Source organism: Schistocerca cancellata, chromosome 1 (assembly GCF_023864275.1).
Source record: "Schistocerca cancellata isolate TAMUIC-IGC-003103 chromosome 1, iqSchCanc2.1, whole genome shotgun sequence".
In the NCBI taxonomy this organism is placed as follows: Eukaryota; Metazoa; Arthropoda; class Insecta; order Orthoptera; family Acrididae; genus Schistocerca; species Schistocerca cancellata.
In genome coordinates this window covers 313,255,164-313,279,191 of record NC_064626.1, presented here as the reverse complement: position 1 = coordinate 313,279,191, position 24,028 = coordinate 313,255,164, and the positions used below count along the sequence as shown (strand labels likewise).

The following is a 24,028-nucleotide window of genomic DNA, read 5'->3' as shown; positions in this document are numbered from 1 at the left end:
GTCTAAGCATATACGATGTGTGATCGAAAGGTAACGGAATATTCGTTGTTATTCAAGAATCTTTATTTATTCAACATCTTTGACCCCTTCAGAGTAATGCCCCTTAGATAAAACACACTTGTACTAGCGCTTCTTCGAGTCTCAGAAGCACTTCTGGAACTCGCATTCCGTTGCTGTGTTCAGTTGCTTTAATGATTCTGTTTTTACGTAATCAGCGGTGGCAAAACGTCGTCCTTTCATGGTTCTCTTTAGCCTCGTGAATAGAAAGAAGTTACAGTGAGCCATGCCCGGCGAACATTGTGAGGCAACATAACGGTTCTGTTTTTTGCCAGAAATTAAGTACAAGCATTGAGCTGGAACTGGGAACAAGCATTAGCGTGATGCAATTTCCACGAGTGGTTTTAACAAAATTTATTCTAGTCGTTGTCTTCCGACTACTTCAGGCGTATGACTTCCAGATAGTGTCATTTATTGGCCATACGACAATGAGGCAGAAACTCATGAGATACTATCCCCCTGTAATCGAAGAAATCAGTGAGTAGAACCTTCAGGTATGATCGAACTTGTCGATTATTTTTCGGCCTTGGCGCTACAGGCAGCTGGGAAGACTGGGCCTTGGTTTCGACGTCATACCCTTATACCCATGTTTCGTCAACTACTATAATCTTCTTTAGAAGCTCTGGATGGTTGTCGACTTCACTGATCAATTTCTGTGGGATGTCTTCTGACGTCGTTTTTTGTCGGAATTCAATAATTTCGAGGCAAATTTTGCTGCTACATGTTTCATGCCCAAAACATCCGAGAAATGGCTTCTCATGAGGCAAAGGCTATGCCGACATCATCACAACCCCTATGATGATGATTTTGCGATTTTCCGGAACCATTTTCTTTACGTCTTCCACTTTTTCGTCGGTAACTCACACGCAAGGGCGTCCAGGACGGTCGTTGTCTCCAACATATTTTCGACCCTCTTTGAAATGTTTATAAATCTCGTAAACTCTTGTTTTACTCACAGTAGTTTCGCCAAAAGGCACAGTCTACAATTCTAATGTGGTGGTGCACTTTATTCCATTTAGTGGAAATTTTTTCATTCACTTTCTTCGAAATAAAAAATTTGCTGAGAACTCAAAATACGTATAACCATTTGACTGTCATCAACAAACTATATATTCATAATAGCCAAAAATAAAAAATAGCCAATAATGGCTCTAAGCACTATGGGACTTTTAACATCTGAGGTCATCAGTCCCATAGACATAGACTACTTAAACTTAACTAACCTAAAGACATCACACACATCCATGCCCGAGGCAGGATTCGAGCCTGCTACCGTAAAAGCACTGCGGTTCCGGTCTGAAGGGCCTAGAACCGCTCGGCCACAGCGGCCGGCCATAGCTCAGGAACATGTGTAACTGCAAGGCGAAAAAATTTTGAAAATCGGATATATAAAACCCGTTACTTTTTGATCAGATCTCCTGTAGCTTCTTACTACAACTTCGTACTTGGCCCTAACGAATGTTATGAAATGTTGACTCACCCTATCGTATCTTCCACTGTTGAGATGACTGTTTGGGCACTTCCCGAAGTCCGCAGCTTGTGGTCGTGTGGTAGCATTCTCGCTTCCCACGCCCGGGTTCCCGGGTTCGATTCCCGGCGGAGTCAGGGGTTTTCTCTGCCTCGTGATGACTGGTGTTGTGTGATGTCCTTAGGTTAGTTAGGTGTAAGTAGTTCTAAGTTCTAGGGGACTGATGACCATAGATGTTAAGTCCCATAGTGCTCAGAGCCATTTGAACCATTTGAACCACTTCCCGAAAGCCAGTTCAAAAAAATACGCACTGATTTTAGTTGATGTTTAAGCATTTTCCTTCATTTATGAACTGTTCTCTGTCCTAATATGAAGATATTAAGCAGTGTCACCTTAATTTTTCTTTTCTTTTCTTTTATTCCTTAAATTATTTTATGATTCATTCACCGTCCTGTTAAACTGTATCTTGCGTAATATACTAGTTTTAATGTTTCTACAGGGTGTTACAAAAAGGTACGGCCAAACTTTCAGGAAACATTCCTCACACACAAAGAAAGAAAATATGTTATGTGGACAGGTGTCCGGAAACGCTTACTCTCCATGTTAGAGCTCATTTTATTACTTCTCTTCAAATCACATTAATCATGGAATGGAAACACACAGCAACAGAACGTACCAGCGTGACTTCAAATTCTTTGTCACAGGAAATGTTCAAAATGTCCTCCGTTAGCGAGGATACATGCATCCACCCTCCGTCGCATGGAATCCCTGATGCGCTGATGCAGCCCTGGAGAATGGCGTATTGTATCACAGCCATCCACAATACGAGCACGAAGAGTCTCTACATTTGGTACCGGGGTTGCGTAGACAAGAGCTTTCAAATGCCCCCATAAATGAAAGTCAAGAGGGTTGAGGTCAGGAGAGCGTGGAGGCCGTGGAATTGGTCCGCCTCTACCAATCCATCGGTCACCGAATCTGTTGTTGAGAAGCGTACGAACACTTCGACTGAAATGTGCAGGAGCTCCATCGTGCATGAACCACACGTTGTGTCGTACTTGTAAAGGCACATGCTCTAGCAGCACAGCTAGAGTATCCTGTATGAAATCATGATAACGTGCTCCATTGAGCGTAGGTGGAAGAACATGGGGCCCAATCAAGACAGCACCAACAATTCCTGCCCAAATGTTCACAGAAAATCTGTAGAGCAATGAATCGCATGTCAACACAAGCACCGAAGTCAACATTGCCTTCCTTCAATTGGGCCAACTGGCAGTTAATCGAGGAAGTAGAGTACATACTGACGAAACTAAAATGAGGTCTAACATGGAAATTAAGCGTTTCCGCACACATGTCCACATAACATTTTTTTTTTTTATTTGTGTGTGACGAATGTTTCCTGAAAGTTTGGCCATACCTTTTAGTAACACCCTGTATATCTTCCACTTACCAGTGTACTGACCGTAATACACAGATAAAATTACAAGGAAAACAGTTTTCATATTCTGATGTGACATATAGAGAATACAAGTATTTAGCGCTTGGAGTGGGCGGAAAAGTTATGTGCCGTTTATGCTACCTACACAGGATGAATCTCAATAAACACGACGTACTGCAGGGACGGATTCCTGTCTGAAATTGGAGGAAAAAAGGTACTATGAACATGCGTTCATTTCCAGACATGGACAATGTGCGTGCAACGACAACACATCGTCCCGAAACATAGAACAGAGTTGCATCGCATCCACGTCACAACAGATGTTGAAAGTGCCCTCCATGGGATGCAATGCATGCGTTTACATATCGCTCCATGGATTCCCACGCGTTCCGGCCTCTCTCTTAATAGTGTCACAAGCGTCGTGAACAATCTGTTGGAGGGCCTACATATCAGTAACTGGTTCATCACGCACAACGCTTTTCAGATGCCGCCAGACGTAAAAATATAGGGGCTTTAACCAGGTGATCTATCAGGTCCTGATAGAGGGCCTTCGCGTCAGAACCCACTATCTGCGAATATGTTGTTGAGGTCTTGGCGAACTGTAAAGTGGAAGTCGCTTGGCGCTCCTTCATGCGGAAACCACATAACCTTTTGTACTGTCAAAGGCACATCCTCAAGAAACCCAGGCAGGGTATTCCGCAGCAAGTCCAGGTGCGTTGCTCCGTTGTGACGTTGTGGTATAAGATTCAAATGGTTCAAATGGCTCTGAGCACTATTGGACTTATGTTCTGAGGTCATCAGTCCCCTACAATTTAGAACTACTTAAACCCATCTAACCTAAGGAGATCACACACATGCATACCTGAGGCAGGATTCGAACCTACGACCGTAGAGGTTGCGTGGTTTCAGACTGTAGCGCCTACAACCGCTTGGTCACCCCGGCCGTTAGACCCTGGACACGCATTCGGGAGGACGACGGTTTCATCCCGCGTCCGGCGATCCTGATTTACGTTTTCCGTCATTTCCCTAAATCACTCCAGGCAAATGCCGGGATGGTTCCTCTGAAAGGGCACGGCCGACTTCCTTCCCCATCCTTCCCTAATCCGATGAGACCGATGATCTCGCTGTCTGGTCTCCTTCCCCAAACAACCCAACCCAACCCACCCCGGCCGTCGTGTTATAAGAACCCCTACGCAACCACGGATGTCGAACGGATGCTAATGAGACGCCTCAGCCGTTCCTCGAGGTTTGTCTGTATCCTACCGATGACAATTAAGCAGCCGGCCGCGGTGGCCGAGAGGTTCTAGGCGCTTCAGTCTGGAACCGCGCGACCGCTATGGGCATGGATGTGTGTGATGTCCTTAGGTTAGTAAGGTTTAAGTAGTTCTAAGTTCTAGGGGACTGATGACATCAGATATTAAGTCCCATAGTGCTCAGAGCCATTTGAACCATTTTTGAACAATTATGCAGACTGATGATGCCAATTATTGTGAAGACTGCTTCATCGGTGAAGAGGAGTGATGACAGAAATCCCGTAATTGTTTTGGTCTGGTCCAAAAAGGATCGACAGAATCTTTCCCGTAGAGAGAAATCTGCTGATGATAATTTTTGTACTCATGGCAAGTGATAGGGATAGTAGCAGTTGTCATGCTGAATACACACACTGTTACTATGGTTAACAAGATGGCGGGCCACTTGCCTGGAGTTTGTACTAGAGTTCGTATCAATATCTTGTAGAACATAACCCTCCAGATGTGGTGTACGCACAGTCCGCCGCCTCTCCACTTTCGTCTGTCTGAAAGGACCCACGATCACACAAACTCTCAAACCTGACTTGAAAAGTTGTGTGGTGTGGCTGGTGTCTGTGAGGATACTTGTTTTGGTACAGCCGTGCTATCTCTCGACAGTTTCCATCCGTTTGGCCGTACACAAACACCATGTCGCCTTCTTCCCGACATGAATACCGGACCATTGTGCTGTTTACAGTATGCGGCGTCATCAAGCAGCTTGAAACACAAGGAAAACACGTCACGTAGTGAGAGGAACTTTCATTCGTCAACGCCATCTACTGTGGCTACGACGCAGTTACGACAGATGTTCAAATGATCTTTTCTCCTCCATTTCCAGTCAGGGAGCCATCCCCGTTGTTTCTCGGGTTTATTAATGTTCACCCCGTACATGTGCATGCTCGTGGCTTTTTAGTTAGTATGGAACATGACAACATACCAAATGTACATGAGACGCCTCAACCGTTCCCCGAGGATTGTCTATATCCTACCGACGACAATTGTGTAGACTGATAATGCCTGTTCTTCTAACCGTATTTTACTTTGTGTTTAGTATGTGGAAGAGGTAAAATTCTTAAATTCCATGTTTGTAATTTGGTTTTTAAGTTTCCCATTGTAATATCTGAAGATCCGGTCAGAAATAAATATCTTGTGACAGACAGAAAACAAAATAAATTGTGTTCGCTTCACCTGGTAAAACGTTTGGCATTTCAGTTCTTGGTCGATCTTCTCCATTGCTTTTCAGTAGTAGTTATTACGAAGTAAAACAACACCTACGGGGCCTCAGCTCATCTGCCTGCTCGAAAAGCTACGAAGTTCGGACGGGGTGGATTTCACTTTATCATTTCTGGGCGCAAATTTCACTTGGCGCAAAATTTCACTGTGTCCAGTTGACAATACACTTCAAGGAGATGGTCAGAAAACTCAAATTGGAATACCTGGAAGATAGACGTTCTTTTCTGGAAACACTTCTGAGGAAGCTTAGACAAGCGGCATTTGCGATTCATTGCAGAACTAGTGTACTGCGACAAATGTAAATGTCTTGTAATGAACACGAGACAAGTGAAATTAGGACCTGCATCAAACCAGTCTCAGGACTGAAGACCACAAAAACAACAACAACGGATACATAATCAGTTTCCCCTTTTTCCGGGTGGAATACGGAAGGCAGTGACTACCAGTGGTACACGGTGCAGTTCACAATTTCGTGGCTTGCGGAGTATGTATATGTGGGTACACTGGTGACAAAAGTTAGAGTTTTCCTGACAATCGCCAAACAAGACATTAGAGTTCCGCATAGGGCGGAGGGCATTCCAAGTCTGGAAAAAGGCCATTTCAAATCCTTAAAGGTGAAGACGATACTGATTGTGTTTAGCTTCCAAAAATAGAAAATGCTCTTGAAGAATTGAAGATTCGACACGGCTAAGGATATCCAGAAGACAGTAACGGATAAATATTGGAGATTCCCGAAATAAACCAGCTATCAGGCACTAAATAGAGGTTGAATAATCCGTGCATAGAAACTGATCTTATTTTGACTAATTAAAGAATCGAAAAATCGAAATACATACACTTTTGATTTTGATTTTCAGGACTACACATCGTGCTTATTACGATTTACCACTACCTCAGCCTAGATGATGTGTTAGACTCTTGGTTTCCATATCACAACTGCCAATTTTCGCACTATTTCAGATTCACAATGAGGGTGCCTATGCTGGACTACTGTTGCTGTGGCTGCACTCTGCAGACGGGAAGCGTTCTCATCGGCACCTTTGAACTAGTAAGTGCATAACACTTAACTTCCAACTAAAATCCTCTAGGTACTAAAATAATGTATAACCATATATACCTAAAATACACTGCTGGAAATGGAAAAAAGAACACATTGACACCGGTGTGTCAGACCCACCATACTTGCTCCGGACACTGCGAGAGGGCTGTACAAGCAATGATCACACGCACGGCACAGCGGACACACCAGGAACCGCGGTGTTGGCCGTCGAATGGCGCTAGCTGCGCAGCATTTGTGCACCGCCGCCGTCAGTGTCAGCCAGTTTGCCGTGGCATACGGAGCTCCATCGCAGTCTTTAACACTGGTAGCATGCCGCGACAGCGTGGACGTGAACCGTATGTGCAGTTGACGGACTTTGAGCGAGAGCGTATAGTGGGCATGCGGGAGGCCGGGTGGACGTACCGCCGAATTGCTCAACACGTGGGGCGTGAGGTCTCCACAGTACATCGATGTTGTCGCCAGTGGTCGGCGGAAGGTGCACGTGCCGTAGGGGACCGCACCGCCACTTCCCAGCAAATTAGGGACACTGTTGCTCCTGGGGTATCGGCGAGGACCATTCGCAACCGTCTCCATGAAGCTGGGCTACGGTCCCGCACACCGTTAGGCCGTCTTCCGCTCACGCCCCAACATCGTGCAGCCCGCCTCCAGTGGTGTCGCGACAGGCGTGAATGGAGGGACGAATGGAGACGTGTCGTCTTCAGCGATGAGAGTCGCTTCTGCCTTGGTGCCAATGATGGTCGTATGCGTGTTTGGCGCCGGGCAGGTGAGCGCCACAATCAGGACTGCATACGACCGAGGCACACAGGGCCAACACCCGGCATCATGGTGTGGGGAGCGATCTCCTACACTGGCCGTACACCACTGGTGATCGTCGAGGGGACACTGAATAGTGCACGGTACATCCAAACCGTCATCGAACCCATCGTTCTACCATTCCTAGACCGGCAAGGGAACTTGCTGTTCCAACAGGGCAATGCACGTCCGCATGTATCCCGTGCCACCCAACGTGCTCCAGAAGGTGTAAGTCAACTACCCTGGCCAGCAAGATCTCCGGATCTGTCCCCCATTGAGCATGTTTGGACTGGATGAAGCGTCGTCTCACGCGGTCTGCACGTCCAGCACGAACGCTGGTCCAACTGAGGTGCCAGGTGGAAATGGCATGGCAAGCCGTTCCACAGGACTACATCCAGCATCTCTACGATCGTCTCCATGGGAGAATAGCAGCCTGCATTGCTGCGAAAGGTGGATATACACTGTACTAGTGCCGACATTGTGCATGCTCTGTTGCCTGTGTCTATGTGCCTGTGGTTCTGTCAGTGTGATCATGTGATGTATCTGACCCCAGGAATGTGTCAATAAAGTTTCCCCTTCCTGGGACAATGAATTCACGGTGTTCTTATTTCAATTTCCAGAAGTGTATGTTGTTTCCATATATAAATATTGATCGAAGTATTCAGGATAAAAGAGGAAATGTCGTGAAATGCTGTAATTGTGATTCGTGTAGGTACATTACCAATTTCTTCTGAGAGAACCTAAAGTGGTATGTATAAAATGTTCAATGAGGTAATAAAGCGTACAGACTACATAAAATTTCAAATGTTACACGTTTTGGATTTACGTCAACGAAGCAGGTTCTTAGTTACGATTTTGTCGCATTAAAATAATCTAGGCAACCTAATGGAGAGAACGTAGCAGCGTCCTAATCAACCGTAAGAAGGGCTATTCTTGATACTTACACTACATTTCACAGTCTCCTCTTGGCAGGATATTTGAGTAGCCCAGTTGCAAAAGTGGCTATGTGAGCAAAAATCGCAAATTGATTTTCTTGTACAGGTTTTCACGGTCTATGTAATAATGTATCGATCAGGTTTCAAAAATGGTTCTAAGTACTTTAAAATGAGGAGCGAACGGTTGCAGAACCGGACATATCGTTGCTATATATATATATATATATATATATATATATATATATATATATATATAGCAACGATAACGGCTGTAATGGGCAGGGGCACTATGAATATAGTGCGGGACAATAAATTGCGAATCTGGGTCTCACGGGAGGAGTGCCAGAGATAAGTCCCTGCAGTCGCACTACCCCTCTGTGTCCTCGGTGGCTCAGATGGACGCCGGCACGGTAGCACAGCTTGTTCGGTCTGAGAGCCGGTTGGCCTCTGTAATAAAAAAACTTTGTGGAAGGATCAACGAATGAACTCGAACCGACGTCATGTGATGTCTGCAACGACCAAACACAACGATCAACAACGAACAAAATGGGAAAAAGATATGGATGAGCGTCTTCCATGTTCGCAGGAGATCCCGGATTCGAGTCCCGGGCGGGGCACACATTTACAACTGTCCCCGTTGACTTATATCAACGCCTGTAAGCAACTATGGGTATTCATTTTATTGTAATATCGTCTTGTCACACGTAACACTTTTTAAAAGTTTCTATTTTTAGCTACATGTGACTACAATGTTTGGTTTGACAGTACCAGGTAGATTCTCGTATGCTTTTGCTTCTATTGCTACATTGTACGAAGGAAAGTGCGAGAAGGCATTGTTATATGATAAAAAGACCTACCAGCACACTCGTTCCACTGTGTATTTTAAAACTACTTTATCAACGAACCCGACGACAATTGAGCTAACATTAGCATTAATGATGAGAGAGAAGATGCCAAGAGAAACTCTGCTTCTAGGAAGAGAAGCAGGAAAGTACAACAATGGAAACGAAACGTTGAGAAAAGGAAGAGGTAAGGAAGACCACTGCTTCTAGTAATATTCAAATATTGTTGGAATTAATGACCTAGCAACATTAGCAACCAAACCTTTCTGGAACATGTTTCTTGAAAATTCAACGTACTTGGAAATAGAAACACTGAACTTCTGATTGCATTGACATAAAACTACTATCAGTTGGTTTTCAATTTCATTTCTCATTTATCTGTAGGTACCAACGGAAAGGGTTTCCACAGATGCCTAACTGTAAACATCCTACTGGAAAGCTGAAATGTAAAGAACTCACTATGCAGGAGATAAGACGGATCTATAAAAAAATTCAGGAACAGAATAACTGAGAATGGGAGAGCAAATACATTCGACAGCATGTCACTGTGTCATCTCCTCGAACATTTAAGCTTACAGGAGACAAAGCATCAAGAAAGCAATTAATTATGGAGTTTGCGGTCCCCCCCCCCCCCAAAAAAAAAAAAAAGGTGAAGGAGTTTCTATAAACATCAGGATTTGCAGAGCGGCTTTCATGGATATTTTGCAGATCAAAAGAATGAGACCCAACAAAATTTGTCAGAGTATAATGAACGAATCCTCACCTGCAAACGCTGAAAGTAGGTGACAAATGAACGAAGTTGTACGAAGATAGACACATTGAACTATTCAAGCCAATCTAAAGTCACTATTCTAGAAGAAATATGCTACACCGCCAATATTTGCCTAGTGAATTAAATGTAAAAATAGTGTGGGAAATGTTATGTTCTGTGACAAACATCCAGATCTGGAGGTAAAGTATGACTACTACCGGATAATATTCTGCAATAAAGTTAATATTGGCTTCGGAGCACCTTATATTGACACATGCTCTACATGCTCGTCGTTACAAAGCATGATTTCCTTGGAAAATCGGCCAATTGAAAAGAAAAGTTTGGAACATCAGCCTACAGCTCACAAAGTTCGGAGCGATATTTTTTATGAATGACTGAAGGAAGACACTGAAGGTCAACTAATTTTAAGTTATGACTGCCAGAAAAATTTAGTCCTTCCAAAAGTCCGAGATCAGGAGACTTATTATTCCAGACAGATGTACTTACATAATTTCACGGTTTGCCGAGGTTCCTCTTCAAGCAGTCAGACGAAAGACAGTGTGACCTCGTATAATTGGCTGGAGAACGAATTTGCGAAGGGGTTGAATCAGATTGTTTCACCTCTTCGTCATCAACTGCTTAACAGCAGTTTGCACCGTGTCACCAAACTACACCTCTTTTCGGATGGGTGCGGTGGGCGAAACAAGAATACAACAATGATTGTGATGTTGATTTACTGGTTCCCGTACGCTGCTCCAGTACACGTAGAGAGCGTTGAAGTGTGGTTCCCGATCGTTGCTCATTCTTTCATACCCCCTGATAGAGTTTTTGGAAACATGGAGGTATAATTTTTAAAATTGAGCGTAATCGAGGACCCAGCAGTATACGTCGGCATAATGGAAAAATTCTCAACAGTGGTGCATTTTGGGTCGGAGGACTGTAAAGTGAGAGACTGGAGGAAGATCACCACTTCCAGTTTCAGAAGTCGACGAGAATTATCATCACGAAGACAGCAAACAGAAAATTATGTCTTGTGGTGGGAGAGGCATTCTTTAGTTTTGAAAGTGGGAGCCGAAATCTATTCTTAAAAGAGCCAAACGTATCACGAAAGAAATTCTTCCTGAGGAGATTCCAAAAGGCGTCCCACTGAAAAAAAGCTAAAATTATGGACGTCAAGCGGCTCTTAGAACTACACTGGGGAAAGACATGGCCCGAGAAGGAAAAGTTAAAATTCTTCACTGATATTTTTGAACAGCAGAAGATCATTGAAGCAGACGAATGTCAAAACGGTGAGGATGAAGGACTTGATTTTGAGCTGTTAGATGACGACGATTCCCCGAACATAGCTTAAACGCTATATACTTCATTTTACCTTGAGATCGTTTCTTGTCAATATTTCATTTTCCCAAGATTTGTTTCCAAAGAGTTCTCACTTTCATGATAGGTGTTAAGAATTTGTTCAGTGATGAAATCTGAGTAATTTTAATACTGTACCTTGTAGTAGTTCATGTTTAGTTTTTTTTGTGTAAAGGTTTCAGTCTTTCTAAACATTTAAAATAAAACAGTATTTCAGCATTTTATTCCTTTCACATTATTTTAATATACTACTGCAGTCTACCATTCTTACCGACATAGCCAGATAAACACCAGAATTAACTTTACGGCCGGTTTTGGAACCGACTGCATTCCATCATGGTCGCCGATGCGGTTGCAGAAGCGGGTAACTGTCCCATTCGGTTGCAAAATGGGCTACGTGCAATTTTTTACATAAAAATACTAATAAGGGTTTAATGTAGGATTATAGAGACATTTATGATTTGGTCGATATGATTTTTCAGTTTCTTTTTTGAGACATTAACTACCGTTGTAATATTGCTGTGAAAACAAGGCTATGTTTTTCGGCTTTCCCCAAAAATCTTTTAAAACTGACATAGCCGCTTTTGCAAATGGACTACGCATTTATCAGCCTGGGGTTTAAACTGAAAAAAACATTCTAGGGACCTTTTCCTAGGCAAGCATGAGTTTATTAAGTGGACCAGTGAGTATGAGCTACGGCTTTACCTATGATTTATAGATTTCTAGTAAGTTTTGAGTTCAGTGTTAATAAAATACGAACAACAACGCTTTAGTGACAAGCCAATGACTCAGTATATATTTTCATATACTGATTAGTCTATCAGTGAACAACAACTAGACAGAAGTACGAAACACAAAATTATCTTAAAGGAATCTGTAACTTTTATTTCAGTTTCTTCTCTCGTTAATTACATAAGTTATTTGTTTAATGTCCGGATAAAAATCGCAAGCCTTTGAATGTTGTTAAGTTTGAGATTAGTACTACTGTTGCCAGAATGAAAACACGAATTACAAGATTCTCCACACATTTCCCTGGAGCACCATAGACGTCTGCAAAAGGGACAATAGGTGGCACTTGCCCGCGCACGGAATCTGGTGGTTGCTCTTTCATTCATTGTGGAATTCGAATTTCTAACAAAGAAAATGCCATTTTATGATTTTGGTGAAACGAAAAAAGAAAAGAAGTATTTCAAGGTCGGAGATATGTCCGCTCCATAGGATGACTTTGGAAGGTTTCTCACATTAGTTCAGTCACATACTGGCACTGACTTACAGTTTCCAAAAATTAACAAATTAGAAAAAGAAAAACATTCTTTCACCTTTAATTATACCACTTCACAGTAACAAAATTACAGAAATCACGAAAATAATGTAATGGATCCATTGATATGATCTGCTGTGAAGTTGTGTACACAAAAATGGGGTCATAGGAGTAAAATAAACGTTTTTGAGAGTTTTTTCATATTTCTCAAGTTCGAGGAGCATTAGCGTAAAGTCATGTTAGATATATTTGCTGAAGTTCACAGGATTTTCTCAATTGCCTTGTCTTTTTTTAAATTTGAGCCTTTTAACTGCCAGCGTCAGTCGAACGTTACTGGTACATGAACTAACTTTTTGTGAATATTTTCTGGCTGTAATTTGTAACCAGTGACGCACTCTAGGATTTCTCTGGGTTGTCACAACGTCCCATTAAATGGTACTTGCAATGTTTTTGATGGCTAAGGGGTTGTAAATACTTCAGTGACGTATGAAGGTAGCATGCATTTCCTTCGGAGTGTAGGAGGGTACTCATGATACAACAGTTAGTATTTACAAAAGATAACACGATGCTGTCTTTCCATTATGATATCTTAATAAACGGTTTTGTTACAGGTACGGAGCATACTGGCTTTACTTGAAGCAGTCATTCGTAAGTAAACTATTTAGAAATTATCTCTCATCGATCATTAAGGGATGTACCAGCAATAGTGGTAAAAACCGACAAGATTATATTTCTCAGGCAAAAAGAAGAAGAAAACTGTGTGTCATTAGGTTCCTGAAGTGTTTAGTTCGGAATAGTAAGACATCGTGTATTGCGAACTCCTTTAGTGCTAAAATGCTTTCATGGGTTAAGTCAAATACTTACGCAAAATCTGTCGTTGATGGAGAATCTCCACTGAAGTGAGTTGTGGAAGCGCAGACAGTACGCAATAGTCCAAATGTATTCGAACGTGATCAGAACTTAATACAATAATTAGCTCAACTTTGAACACTTGTTATTATTATTATCTATTATGATTATTATTTACGAGTTACTCGAAATTTGCAGCAAGTTACGACCGCGATGAACAAATGCTTGAGGTTTCTCAGTATGAGTGGTTCATATTTCAGAAATTAATAATTTCCATAATTTGTTGACATAGGGCTTTCTTCTTATTTTTGCATGAGTAATCAGATCCGTAACTCACTGTTTTCATTATATCCTGAATAACTATCAGGTGCTAAAATGTATTATACACTGAATTATGTCTGATTCCTGATAATCTTACAGCCAAGTAGTTTACATTATTTAATTGTAAATGATCGACTAGTAAGTGTAATATGAAACACTTTCTTTTGTTTCAGACTTTCATCCCTTCCAGTTCAACTACAAACTCGCCTGGACCTACTGTGAGTACATACGCTTATTCATTGTAAAGGAACCTACGTTCATCCCGTCTGCTTGTGTATCAGTAGTGCTAATGTCGTCATGTATTGTTGATAAAGATTTATGCCTGAAACATTTAATTAGTTATTAGGTAAAATTCATCGCAAGAAATGAAGTGCATTCGCCTTTTTTGTTCAGAAAGGCAATGTTGAATGTTCAACCAGTTCTGAGGTGAAATCACACAGTTTCATAAGTTGATTCTATGATGATGTTACACCCTTTCACGGTTGATGGAGGAGGGTGAATGTGTCAATCTGACGTGAGATACTCTGTTCCGGAAACGACGGAGTCGACAGTTGTAAGCGAAAATTGTTCTGTTAATACATTAGAATAAATGTACTGGATTTGTTGTTGCTAAGGTTGTGGCTCAAATGTCTCTGAGCACTATGCGACTTAACTTCTGAGGTCAACAATCGCCCAGAACTTAGAACTAATTGAACCTAACTAACCTAAGGACATCACACACATCCATGCCCGAGGCAGGATTCGACCTGCGACCGTAACGGTCGCTCGGTTCCAGACTGTAGCGCCTAGAACCGCACGGCCACTCCGGCCGGCGCTAATGTTGTAGGGTGGGCAATTTTCAGAGGTGGTAGTATACTGACCAATACAAAAAGAAGTCTTTATTTACTTGCATGTCTAAAATAACACACAATGCTGATTCTCGACATCTGTACGAAATATTTTGAGATTATTTATAAGGATTGTGCAGATTTGCTGGTCTGTGATATAGTTATTTTCCTTTAATTAAAGATCCATTTCGCCTACATTGCCATTATCAAGAGGCGTATACAGTGTGTTACAAAAAGGTACGGCCAAACTTTCAGGAAACATTCCTCACACACAAATAAAGAAAAGATGTTATGTGGACATGTCTCCGGAAATGCTTAATTCCCATGTTAGAGCTCATTTTAGTTTGTTCTTCCACCTAAGCTCAATGTACCACGTTATCATGAGTTCATACGGGTTACTCTACCTGTGCTGCTAAAACATGTGCCTTTATTTACAAGTACGACACAACATGTGGTTCATGCACGATGGTCCTCCTGCACATTTCAGTCGAAGTGTTCGTACGCTTCTCAAAAACAGATTCGGTGACCGATGGATTGATAGAGGCGATCCAATTCCATGGCCTCCACGCTCTCCTGACCTCAACCCTCTTGACTTTCATTTATGGGGGCATTTGAAAGCTCTTGTCTACGCAACACCGGTACCAAATGTAGAGACTCTTCGTGCTCGTATTGTGGACGGCTGTGATACAATACGCCATTCTCCAGGGGTGCATCAGCGCATCGGGGATTCCATGCGACGGAGGGTGGACGCATGTATCCTCGCTAACGGAGGACTTTTGAACATTTCCTGTAACAAAGTGTTTGAAGTCTCGCTGGTACGTTCTGTTGCTGTGTGTTTCCATTCCATGATTAATGTGACATGAATAGAAGTAATAAAATGAGCTCTAACATGGAAAGTAAGCGTTTCCGGACACATGTCCACATAACATATTTTCTTTCTTTGTGCGTGAGGAACGTTTCCTGAAAGTTTGGCCTTACCTTTTTGTAACACCCTGTATACTGTCTAGATCGATTGACATACATATAACGTCGTTGGCAACTTTACTTTCACTGTCGTTCCATATTTGCTACATTAAGGTAGTCAAATTTCTGCCATAACAAATTAAATGCAATCTAAGGCAGTAAATATAGAACGTCAGTCAAAATACAGTTCCCAACGATGTCATATGAATGTCAGTCCACCTAGACAATATACACGTCACCCGATACTGGCAATTCAGCAGAAACAGGTCTGTAGTGGAAGAACGACAAAAGGTCTGCGATTACTTTGACATCAGCTGTATTAAGTATAGATCTGCCAGGCTATAGTGCAATGTAAAAATATGTGCCAGACCGGGACTTGGACCAGGATTTGCCGCTTCTTTATTTCGTGAACTACAATATAAGGACTAGACTTTGTGACATATGGAAATTTAGTCAGCCCGGGAAGCGTGCACGAATAGCGGAAGTGGCTGCGGTGACGCTTGCTATGATTTCGTATGTCACTGTTGGGTAGTAGATCTTCAACAAATACATTTGACGTCAAGGAATTAGCAGTCAGCGAATGAACTTCGAAAAAATAAAATGGCTAGGAGACATCGGATTCTAGTGCATACTTGACAGCTACGGACACTTGTTCGTCTTAGATACTGTCAAACACAGCTCAACTACTGTAACCTCTTTGGTTTACATGTTTTTGGAGGAGATACTGCCAGCCGGGGTGGCCGAGCGGTTCTAGACGCTACAGTCTGGAACCGCGCGACCGCTAAGGTAGCAGGTTCGAATCCTGCCTCGGGTATGGATGTGTGTGATTTCCTTAGGCTAGTTAGTTTTAAGTAGTTCTACGTTCTAGGGGACTGATGACCTCAGAAGTTAAGTCCCATAGTGCTCAGAGCAATTTGACCCATTTGGAGGAGACATTGTGCACCAAAACGAGAAAATAATAATATGGACTCCAAAATGCATAATCGACGGGCACTCTGTCAATACCACATGTGTGTTTCACAATAACGAGGATGATATGTGCCAGACCGGGACTTGGACCAGGATTTGCCGCTTCTTTATTTCGTGAACTACAATATAAGGACTAGACTTTGTGACATATGGAAATTTAGTCAGCCCGGGAAGCGTGCACGAATAGCGGAAGTGGCTGCGGTGACGCTTGCTTAGTCTCCGTTACACTTAAGTGTTTATTAGACGCATTTGCTTTTACCCTGTTTTGACCACACGATACGCACACGAAGTCGGTTCAGAGCTCCTCAGTATCAGCAGCTTGGAAGAGTATGCACGGTTGGAAATTGCACTTAGTTCAGGGCATTTGGCCATAGTCATAGCTCTTTAGGTTTGCATTTTAGAGCCCATGTTTACTCGACTCAGTTACCAGTAACATTCCGCTGTCAGAAATTCCACAACGACTTCTTTTTATAACTTTCAACTCGTCTGTTTCCGGACCAGGGTCTCTTACCTCAACTGATTACCTACAAAGCCGTGACACTGAGAAATCTAACGGGAATATTGGTCTGGTTTGCGTGTATTATTTCTAGTGGAGCGGTATTATTACGACAACTTCTAGCATTTGACGTCGGCAGTGCGTATCCTATAAGCTGAATCATTTTATGTTAGCTGTCGTGGAGGGAGGATACAAACATGGTAGCAGCTGGAGCTGAACTCAATATCTCTGAGTACTTGCATATATAATCACTTTTTTTATTGGGTCCTGATTAAAAATCTCTGCTGCGGCATCTGCAGTGATTCATAATATACGTTCTGCAGTTATTAAAACCTGTTAAATTGTTTCATTACTTGTTTACACGTTATCATATAAAATGTGATAAGAATACAGCAGAAAATACGTATATCCAATAACAAATGTTAGCAATACGATACCAATAACTCCAGCACAAATAATAACAACTAGGAATAACTTGCAGCAGTGGCGAGAAAGGCGTGAGTGAGTTTTAACAGAAGTTTGGATCAACGGAACCGAGCATCTAAGAAAGAGTGACGTTGTTGCTGTTGAGGGATTACGTACTGCAGTAAATGCGATACACTGGCAGGTAAAACTGCAGTTTGACCGAAAATATGTTCTGCAAGACAACAGGGGCTGTTGCGTCGTTTTATGCTCTATATTACATTGAGATGGAAAAAGTCATGGGGTAGCTATATGCACATATACAGATGGCGGTAGTTTCACGTACAAAAGGAACAAAAGGACAGTCCATTGGTGCAGTTGTCGTTTATACTCGGGTGATCCATGTGAAAATATTCCCGATGTGATTGCAAACGCACGACGGGGATTAACAGATTTTTCAATGAGGAATGGTAAAGTGCGCGTCATTTATGTTGGCGGCCGAGCTTAGGTTCGTTCTGCGCATCTGACGTCATAAAACACAGTCAGCCAATGAACAGAGAACGACGTTGCCACATCTCGACTGCAGTGCATAGCATGGACGAGTGTCTTCAGTTATAGAAACGTTCAGTCATAAATAAAGTAATAGAACAAAAGCAATGTCTTGATAGCAGACTTTCTTCTATAGAAAGTTTGGAAAAAGCATTCTTTATACCAACTGCTTCATATTCTATTAATTAATTAAACCAAACAATCAATAAGACTCCTAATTCAGGCGATAGCAAGGAAAGGTGTTTGTATCAATCTCACGAACCGCTTTTTCGCAATAAAGAACAGCGGTAATTGTTTATTTCCTATTGTACTTCGACGAAGCGTGAGTAGTTCATGGTCATACCAACAGTGTTTGTCAGTATTTTGCCTGATGTGTTATAGTCGTCATGGCGTTTTGTAGTCAGACAAGCTGGGATAGTGTAACGAGTAAGGTGTTGGTCTTCTACGCAAAAGGTTATGAGTTCAAACCTTGTTTGCTGCTTAATATTTTCATTATTTAAAAACAATATCGAAGTGCCTTACTTCACGAATTATATTCGTTTGAATGCAATTTTTTTGAAATTTCTAGTGCTTTGTCTCTTCATTAACCCTTTCGCTCCTGCAGACACGTGCTCGCCGCATTCCGCCCTGTGCGCGATCTTGTCATCACTGCACTGCTCGCCTGTGCAGACACACGGTGTTCCCACTGCTTTGACACACTTATCATTCGATTCCACAAAAACTATTTGGCCCAAAAATTAGATTTTAACATGTCTTCTTGACTGATACCTTCCCCCCATAAATGACTTAATTTTGTTTCGATGTTCAACGCAGTTATTATGCAGCATTACATGTAGTAATTTTATATGAAATTTAGGTATCTTGTCCACATTTCATTCTCTACATTGTGGCAACTAAAATCGACCATACGGAAAGTATACTCTATGGACTTTTACTTCTGCAAACTCTTCAAAATTTCGTGCAATGGTTTACTATTGCGCCTCTCCTAAGCACGTGACCATATCGCTTGTACCCTAGGCTACTGGAAAACCGAGGCCTGGCCTCAAAATAATTTGGTAAGAGCTGATAGTACGTTCGAGTATGGCTCAGGCCCCACAAACACATGGACCCAAGTTATTCAAATGTATGTGAAATCTTAAGGGACTTAACTGCTAAAGTCATCATTGCCTAAGCTTACACACTACTTAACCTAAATTATCCTAAGACAAACACACACACCCATGCCCGAGAGAGGACTCGAACCTCCGCCGGGACCAGCCGCACAGTCGATGACTGCAGCCCCTTAGACCGCTCGGCAAATCCCGCGTGGCGGACCCAAGTTGACAACAAGGCACTGCACAATATTGTCGTGGCACCATAATGGTTTGGGCTGTGTTTATATGGAATGGACTAGGTTCTCCAGTCCAACTGAACGGATCATTGACAGGAAGTGGTTATGTTCAGTTGCTTGGAAGGAGTTCATGGACTTCATGTTCCCAAAGAACAATGTGAGTTTTTGGATGACAATAGGCCATGTCGGCGGACTGTAATTGTTCGCGATTAGTTTGAAGAACATTGTGGACAACTCGAGCAAATGATTTCCACCCAAATCACTCATCATGAGCCACATCGAGCATTTCTGAGATACACTACGGGCCATTAAAATTGCTACACCACGAAGATGACGTGCTACAGACGCAAAATTTAACCGATAGGAAGAAGATGCTGTGATATGCGCACGATTAGCTTTTCAGGGCATTGACACAAGGTTGGCGCCGGTGGCGACACCTACAACGTGCTGACATGAGGAAAGTTTACAACCGATTTCTCATACAGAATCAGCAGTTGACCAGCGTTGCCTGGTGAAACGTCGTTGTGACGCCTCGTGTAAGGAGGAGAAATGCGTACCATCACGTTTCTGACTGTGATAAAGGTCGGATTGTAGCCTATCGCGATTGCGGTTTATCGTATCGCGACATTACTGCTCGCACTGGTCGAGATCCAATGACTGTTAGCAGAATATGGAATCGGTGGGTTCAGAAGGGTAATATGGAACGCCGTGCTGGATCCCAACGGCCTCGCATCACTATCAGTCGAAATGACAGGTAACTTATCCGCATGGCTGTAACGGATCGTGCAGCCACGTCTCGATCACTGAGTCAACAGATGGGGAGGTTTGTAAGACAATAACCATCTGCACGAACACTTCGATGACGTTTGCAGCAGCATAGACTATCAGGTCAGAGACCACGGCTGCGGTTACCCTTGACGCTGCATCAGAGACAGGAGCACCTGCGATGGTGTACTCAAAGACGAACCTGGGTGCTCGAGTGGCAAAACGTCATTTTTTCGGATGAATCCAGGTTCTCTTTACAGCATCATGATGGTCGCATCCGTGTTTGGCGACATCGCGGTGAACGCACTTTGGACGCGTGTATTCGGCATCGTCATACTGGCGTATCACCCGGAATGATGGTATGGGGTGCCATTGGTTACACGTCTCGGTCACCTCTTGTTCGCATTGACGGCACTTTGAACAGTGCACGTTACATTTCAGATGTGTTAGGACCCGTGGCTCTACCCTTCATTCGATCCCTGCGAAACCCTACATTTCAGCAGGATAATGCACGACCGCATGTTGCAGGTCCTGTACGGGCCTTTCTGGATACAGAAAATGTTCGACTGCTGCTCTGGCGATAACATACTCCAGATCCCTCACCAACTGAAAACGTCTTTTCAATGGTGGCCGAACAACTGGCTCGTCACAATACGCCAGTCACTACTCTTGATGAACTGTGGCATGGAGTTGAAGCTGCATGGGCAGCTGTACCTGTACACGCCATCCAAGTTCTGTTTGACTCAATGCCCAGGCGTATCAAGGTTATTACGGCCAGAGGTGGTTGTTCTGGGTATTGATTTCTCAGGATCTATGCACTAAAATTGCGTGAAAATATAATAACATGTCAGTTCTGGTGTAATATATTTGTCCAATGAATACCCGTTTATCATATGCATTTCTTCTTCGTGTAGAAATTTTAATGGCCAGTAGTGTGTAATCGAGAGCTCAGATCGTGCATCGTAGACTGGGAACACCTCCGCAATTATGTGCGGTTGTAGAGGCAGCATAGGTCAATATTTCCGCAGGGGACTTCCAACGACACGTTTGGTCCATGCCTCGTTGAGAAGCTGCGCTACGCTGAGCAAAAGGAGATCCTACACGATATCAGGAAGTATCCCATGACTTTTTCCACCTCCGTGTACATAGCGCTATATGCAGGATAAAAGAAGGAAATGGAATACAGCATGAAGTTTCTCTGTTCCTTAAAAGATTATCGTATACAGTACTGTACGAACGTACACGAGCAATAGGCAGTCTGTTGTGACTTGGCAAGACAGCCAAGCCACTATGACCGGTAGCCAAAAGGCACGCGTTTAAGCTCACGCAGGCTGGCGTGAGGTCTGGAACAGGACAATGTAACTAATATAGCCAATAAGGTACGTTGCTGCTGGAATACTTAACTTTAATCCATAATTGGTGTACATCGGTCTGACGGTACAGGCATCACAAGATAAATAGCAATTGATAATGGCGCCTTGCTAGGTCGTAGCAAATGACGTAGCTGAAGGCTATGCTAACTATCGTCTCGGCAAATGAGAGCGTAATTTGTCAGTGAACCATCTCTAGCAAAGTCGGCTGTACAACTGGGGCGAGTGCTAGGAAGTCTCTCTAGATCTGCCGTGTGGCGGCGCTCGGTCTGCTATCACTGACAGTGGCGACACGCGGGTCCGTCGTATACTAGCGGACCGGGGCCGATTTAAAGGCTACCACCTAGCAAGTGTGGTGTCTGGCGGTGACACCACACAGTCAGTATCGGATTGCCTCACTGTGAAGAGGCAGAGAAAAGCTACAATCACGGTCGAAGTACCACAGGCTTGTCGCAGTGACGTTGTTATATATAGTACTTGCGTATTCTAGCATCTATCCATAAGGACGCACTATCAGTCAAGTTCATTGTGAATCCATGATGATTTATTAAATGTAAATTTTGAACGCTGATCTACGTGGCATGGAAAGTTTTCAAATGAAAAGTATTAAGTTAATTCTTAGTTTAGAAAACAACTTTAATTTACAGAGAATCAGAGGTTAACACCTCATTTTGCCTTTACGTAAGAACTTACGGAAAATTTTTATGCTTGCGGTGTCCATTCTGTCGAATACATTTTACAGCCCTCTGTCAGAAGTTATTACTGACCTCGGCCAACAGGTGTTAGTCTGTCAAAGCTACTTCTTATGTAACGTCACCTTTCAACTCTGTTAAGCCTTGAGGTTTTATAACTTTGACACACTCCGAAATTAACGCACAAGAAAGCCATAAGGGGCCGAGTCTGATTACGTCTGTAACCACGGCGCGTTACCAAAGTAAGAAATGAGACGTCCAGGGTAAATATTCCTCTGAACTGTAATGGATGCATTGCAGTGTGCGATTTACACCATTGTGTTGAAAATAAACACTCCTAGTGTAAATCTGTTTCCCTAGTTCGACTAAATAGAAAAAAGATAGCAGGATACGGCAACAACAGCTACAATAGATCACACATTCACGTGGTTACTGAAGAAGTATATCTGGTCTTACACAAGGCCGTACAGAATCCCAAAACCGATAGTTCTGTTTCTCAAAAATGTCAAATACACTGTTACCTTTCTGTCATCTCCAGTTACATGTACGCACTGCGAAGCCTTCTCGTCGTGGGAAGTCTCTGTCTTTCATCTTCTCATCCTCCTGTATTTTACACGGATAGAATTTTAAATCCAAACGTCACATTGTCTCACGCGCACATGCTCATCCGACAGCAATGTTTATATTGACATGCAGATCGTCTGTCACCCTTGATGACTGCCTCTCACAATGACGTTCTTTCCAGGAGTCCTCGATTTTTAATCAGTAACTGGTGGCTTCCACGAATTTCTCTGTTGTGTCTACTCCTTCATCTCAGAGTATCAGCTTGTAACCTACGTCCTCAATTACTTGTTGGATGTATTCCAGTCTCAGTGTTCCCATGAAACTTTTACCCCCTACAGTTCCCTGTAGTAACATGGAAGCTATTCCCTGTTGACTTAACTCATATCCTACGATCCTGTCCTTTTTTCTTGTCTGTATTTTCACATGTTCTTTTCTTCGCCAATCCTTTGGAAATTAATTCCTTATTTATCAGTACACTTCATTTTCAAGATACTTCGATAGTACCAGGTCCCAAACACTTCGATTCCCTTCTTTTCCGATGGAATATGAACTACTGGCGTTTCTGCAAGACGAGTCAGTGGAATGTGTTATGTTATATAAGCTCAACTGTGCAGACAACGTACATGAAGAGTACAATGGTGACGATACGTGCTCAGCAAGAGGAAGTGACCCTGAAACAGGTGTCGAACCATGTAGCTCATCATTCTGCAATGTTTGTATTGTTTATCTTTGTCATTGCTCTGTTTTGTACCAACACCACTGACACGGTAGCACTGTTGTCAATTACTCATTGACACCGCAATCCATCAGTTCTCATCACCCCGTTACACCAATATGATTCTGTTTGTACTCTTTAAGAGTGGATACCTAGGTGAACGTCCTGCATGGTTTGTAACTCCTTAGAAGCTCGCCTTCGATCTTGATGGTGTGAACCTCTGTGATCACCACGGTCCCCATTTTTCATTCGGTGTTCACGATGCCGGTTAATGGTTTGTTTTGAAAATTTCTTGAATGTCGACGATGTCCATTTTGTGAAGTGTAATACAAACATCCCACAGAAGATCGATCTCTGCACCTCCAAGTCACTCATTTTCTGTCGCCCTGCTGATGCACATGGAGAGGCATTAGCAGCTAATATTTGAAATAAGCCTTAGTAAAGATTGAATTTGCGACCTCGCAGTCAAGGGGTTCCTTGTGAGACAGTTCATCGTACAGAAATCTGCTAGGGCAGGCCTAGAACGCTCTGTCATTACAGAGTTGCAAGTTATGCTCATTCTCTGACAGCTGTGCTGGACACGGCTGACATGTGGATGGCTCTGCTGCAAGCGATAAGGGCGTGGTGCTGTAGCTGCAACTGTGAACCCAGGTCACCCGCCAAGATGCTCTCTCGGGACTGTGACTTCAGCGTCCCGAATGCGTGCTCCGAACTCCACCCACCATGATCTCCCACCA

The 24,028-nt window shown here is 43.0% G+C and overlaps 1 protein-coding gene across 1 annotated transcript in view; it reads left to right on the top strand.

Moving 5' to 3' along the window:
* LOC126172883 (uncharacterized) overlaps nt 1-24,028 on the top strand; it is a 116,217-nt gene that overhangs the window by 45,588 nt on the left and 46,601 nt on the right. Inside the window, exons 2-4 of the mRNA XM_049920914.1 lie at nt 6,443-6,530; nt 13,091-13,127; nt 13,823-13,867. Of these exons, the coding sequence (XP_049776871.1) occupies nt 6,450-6,530; nt 13,091-13,127; nt 13,823-13,867 (163 nt within the window). The 5' untranslated portion in view covers nt 6,443-6,449. The remainder of the gene's footprint in view (nt 1-6,442; nt 6,531-13,090; nt 13,128-13,822; nt 13,868-24,028) is intronic.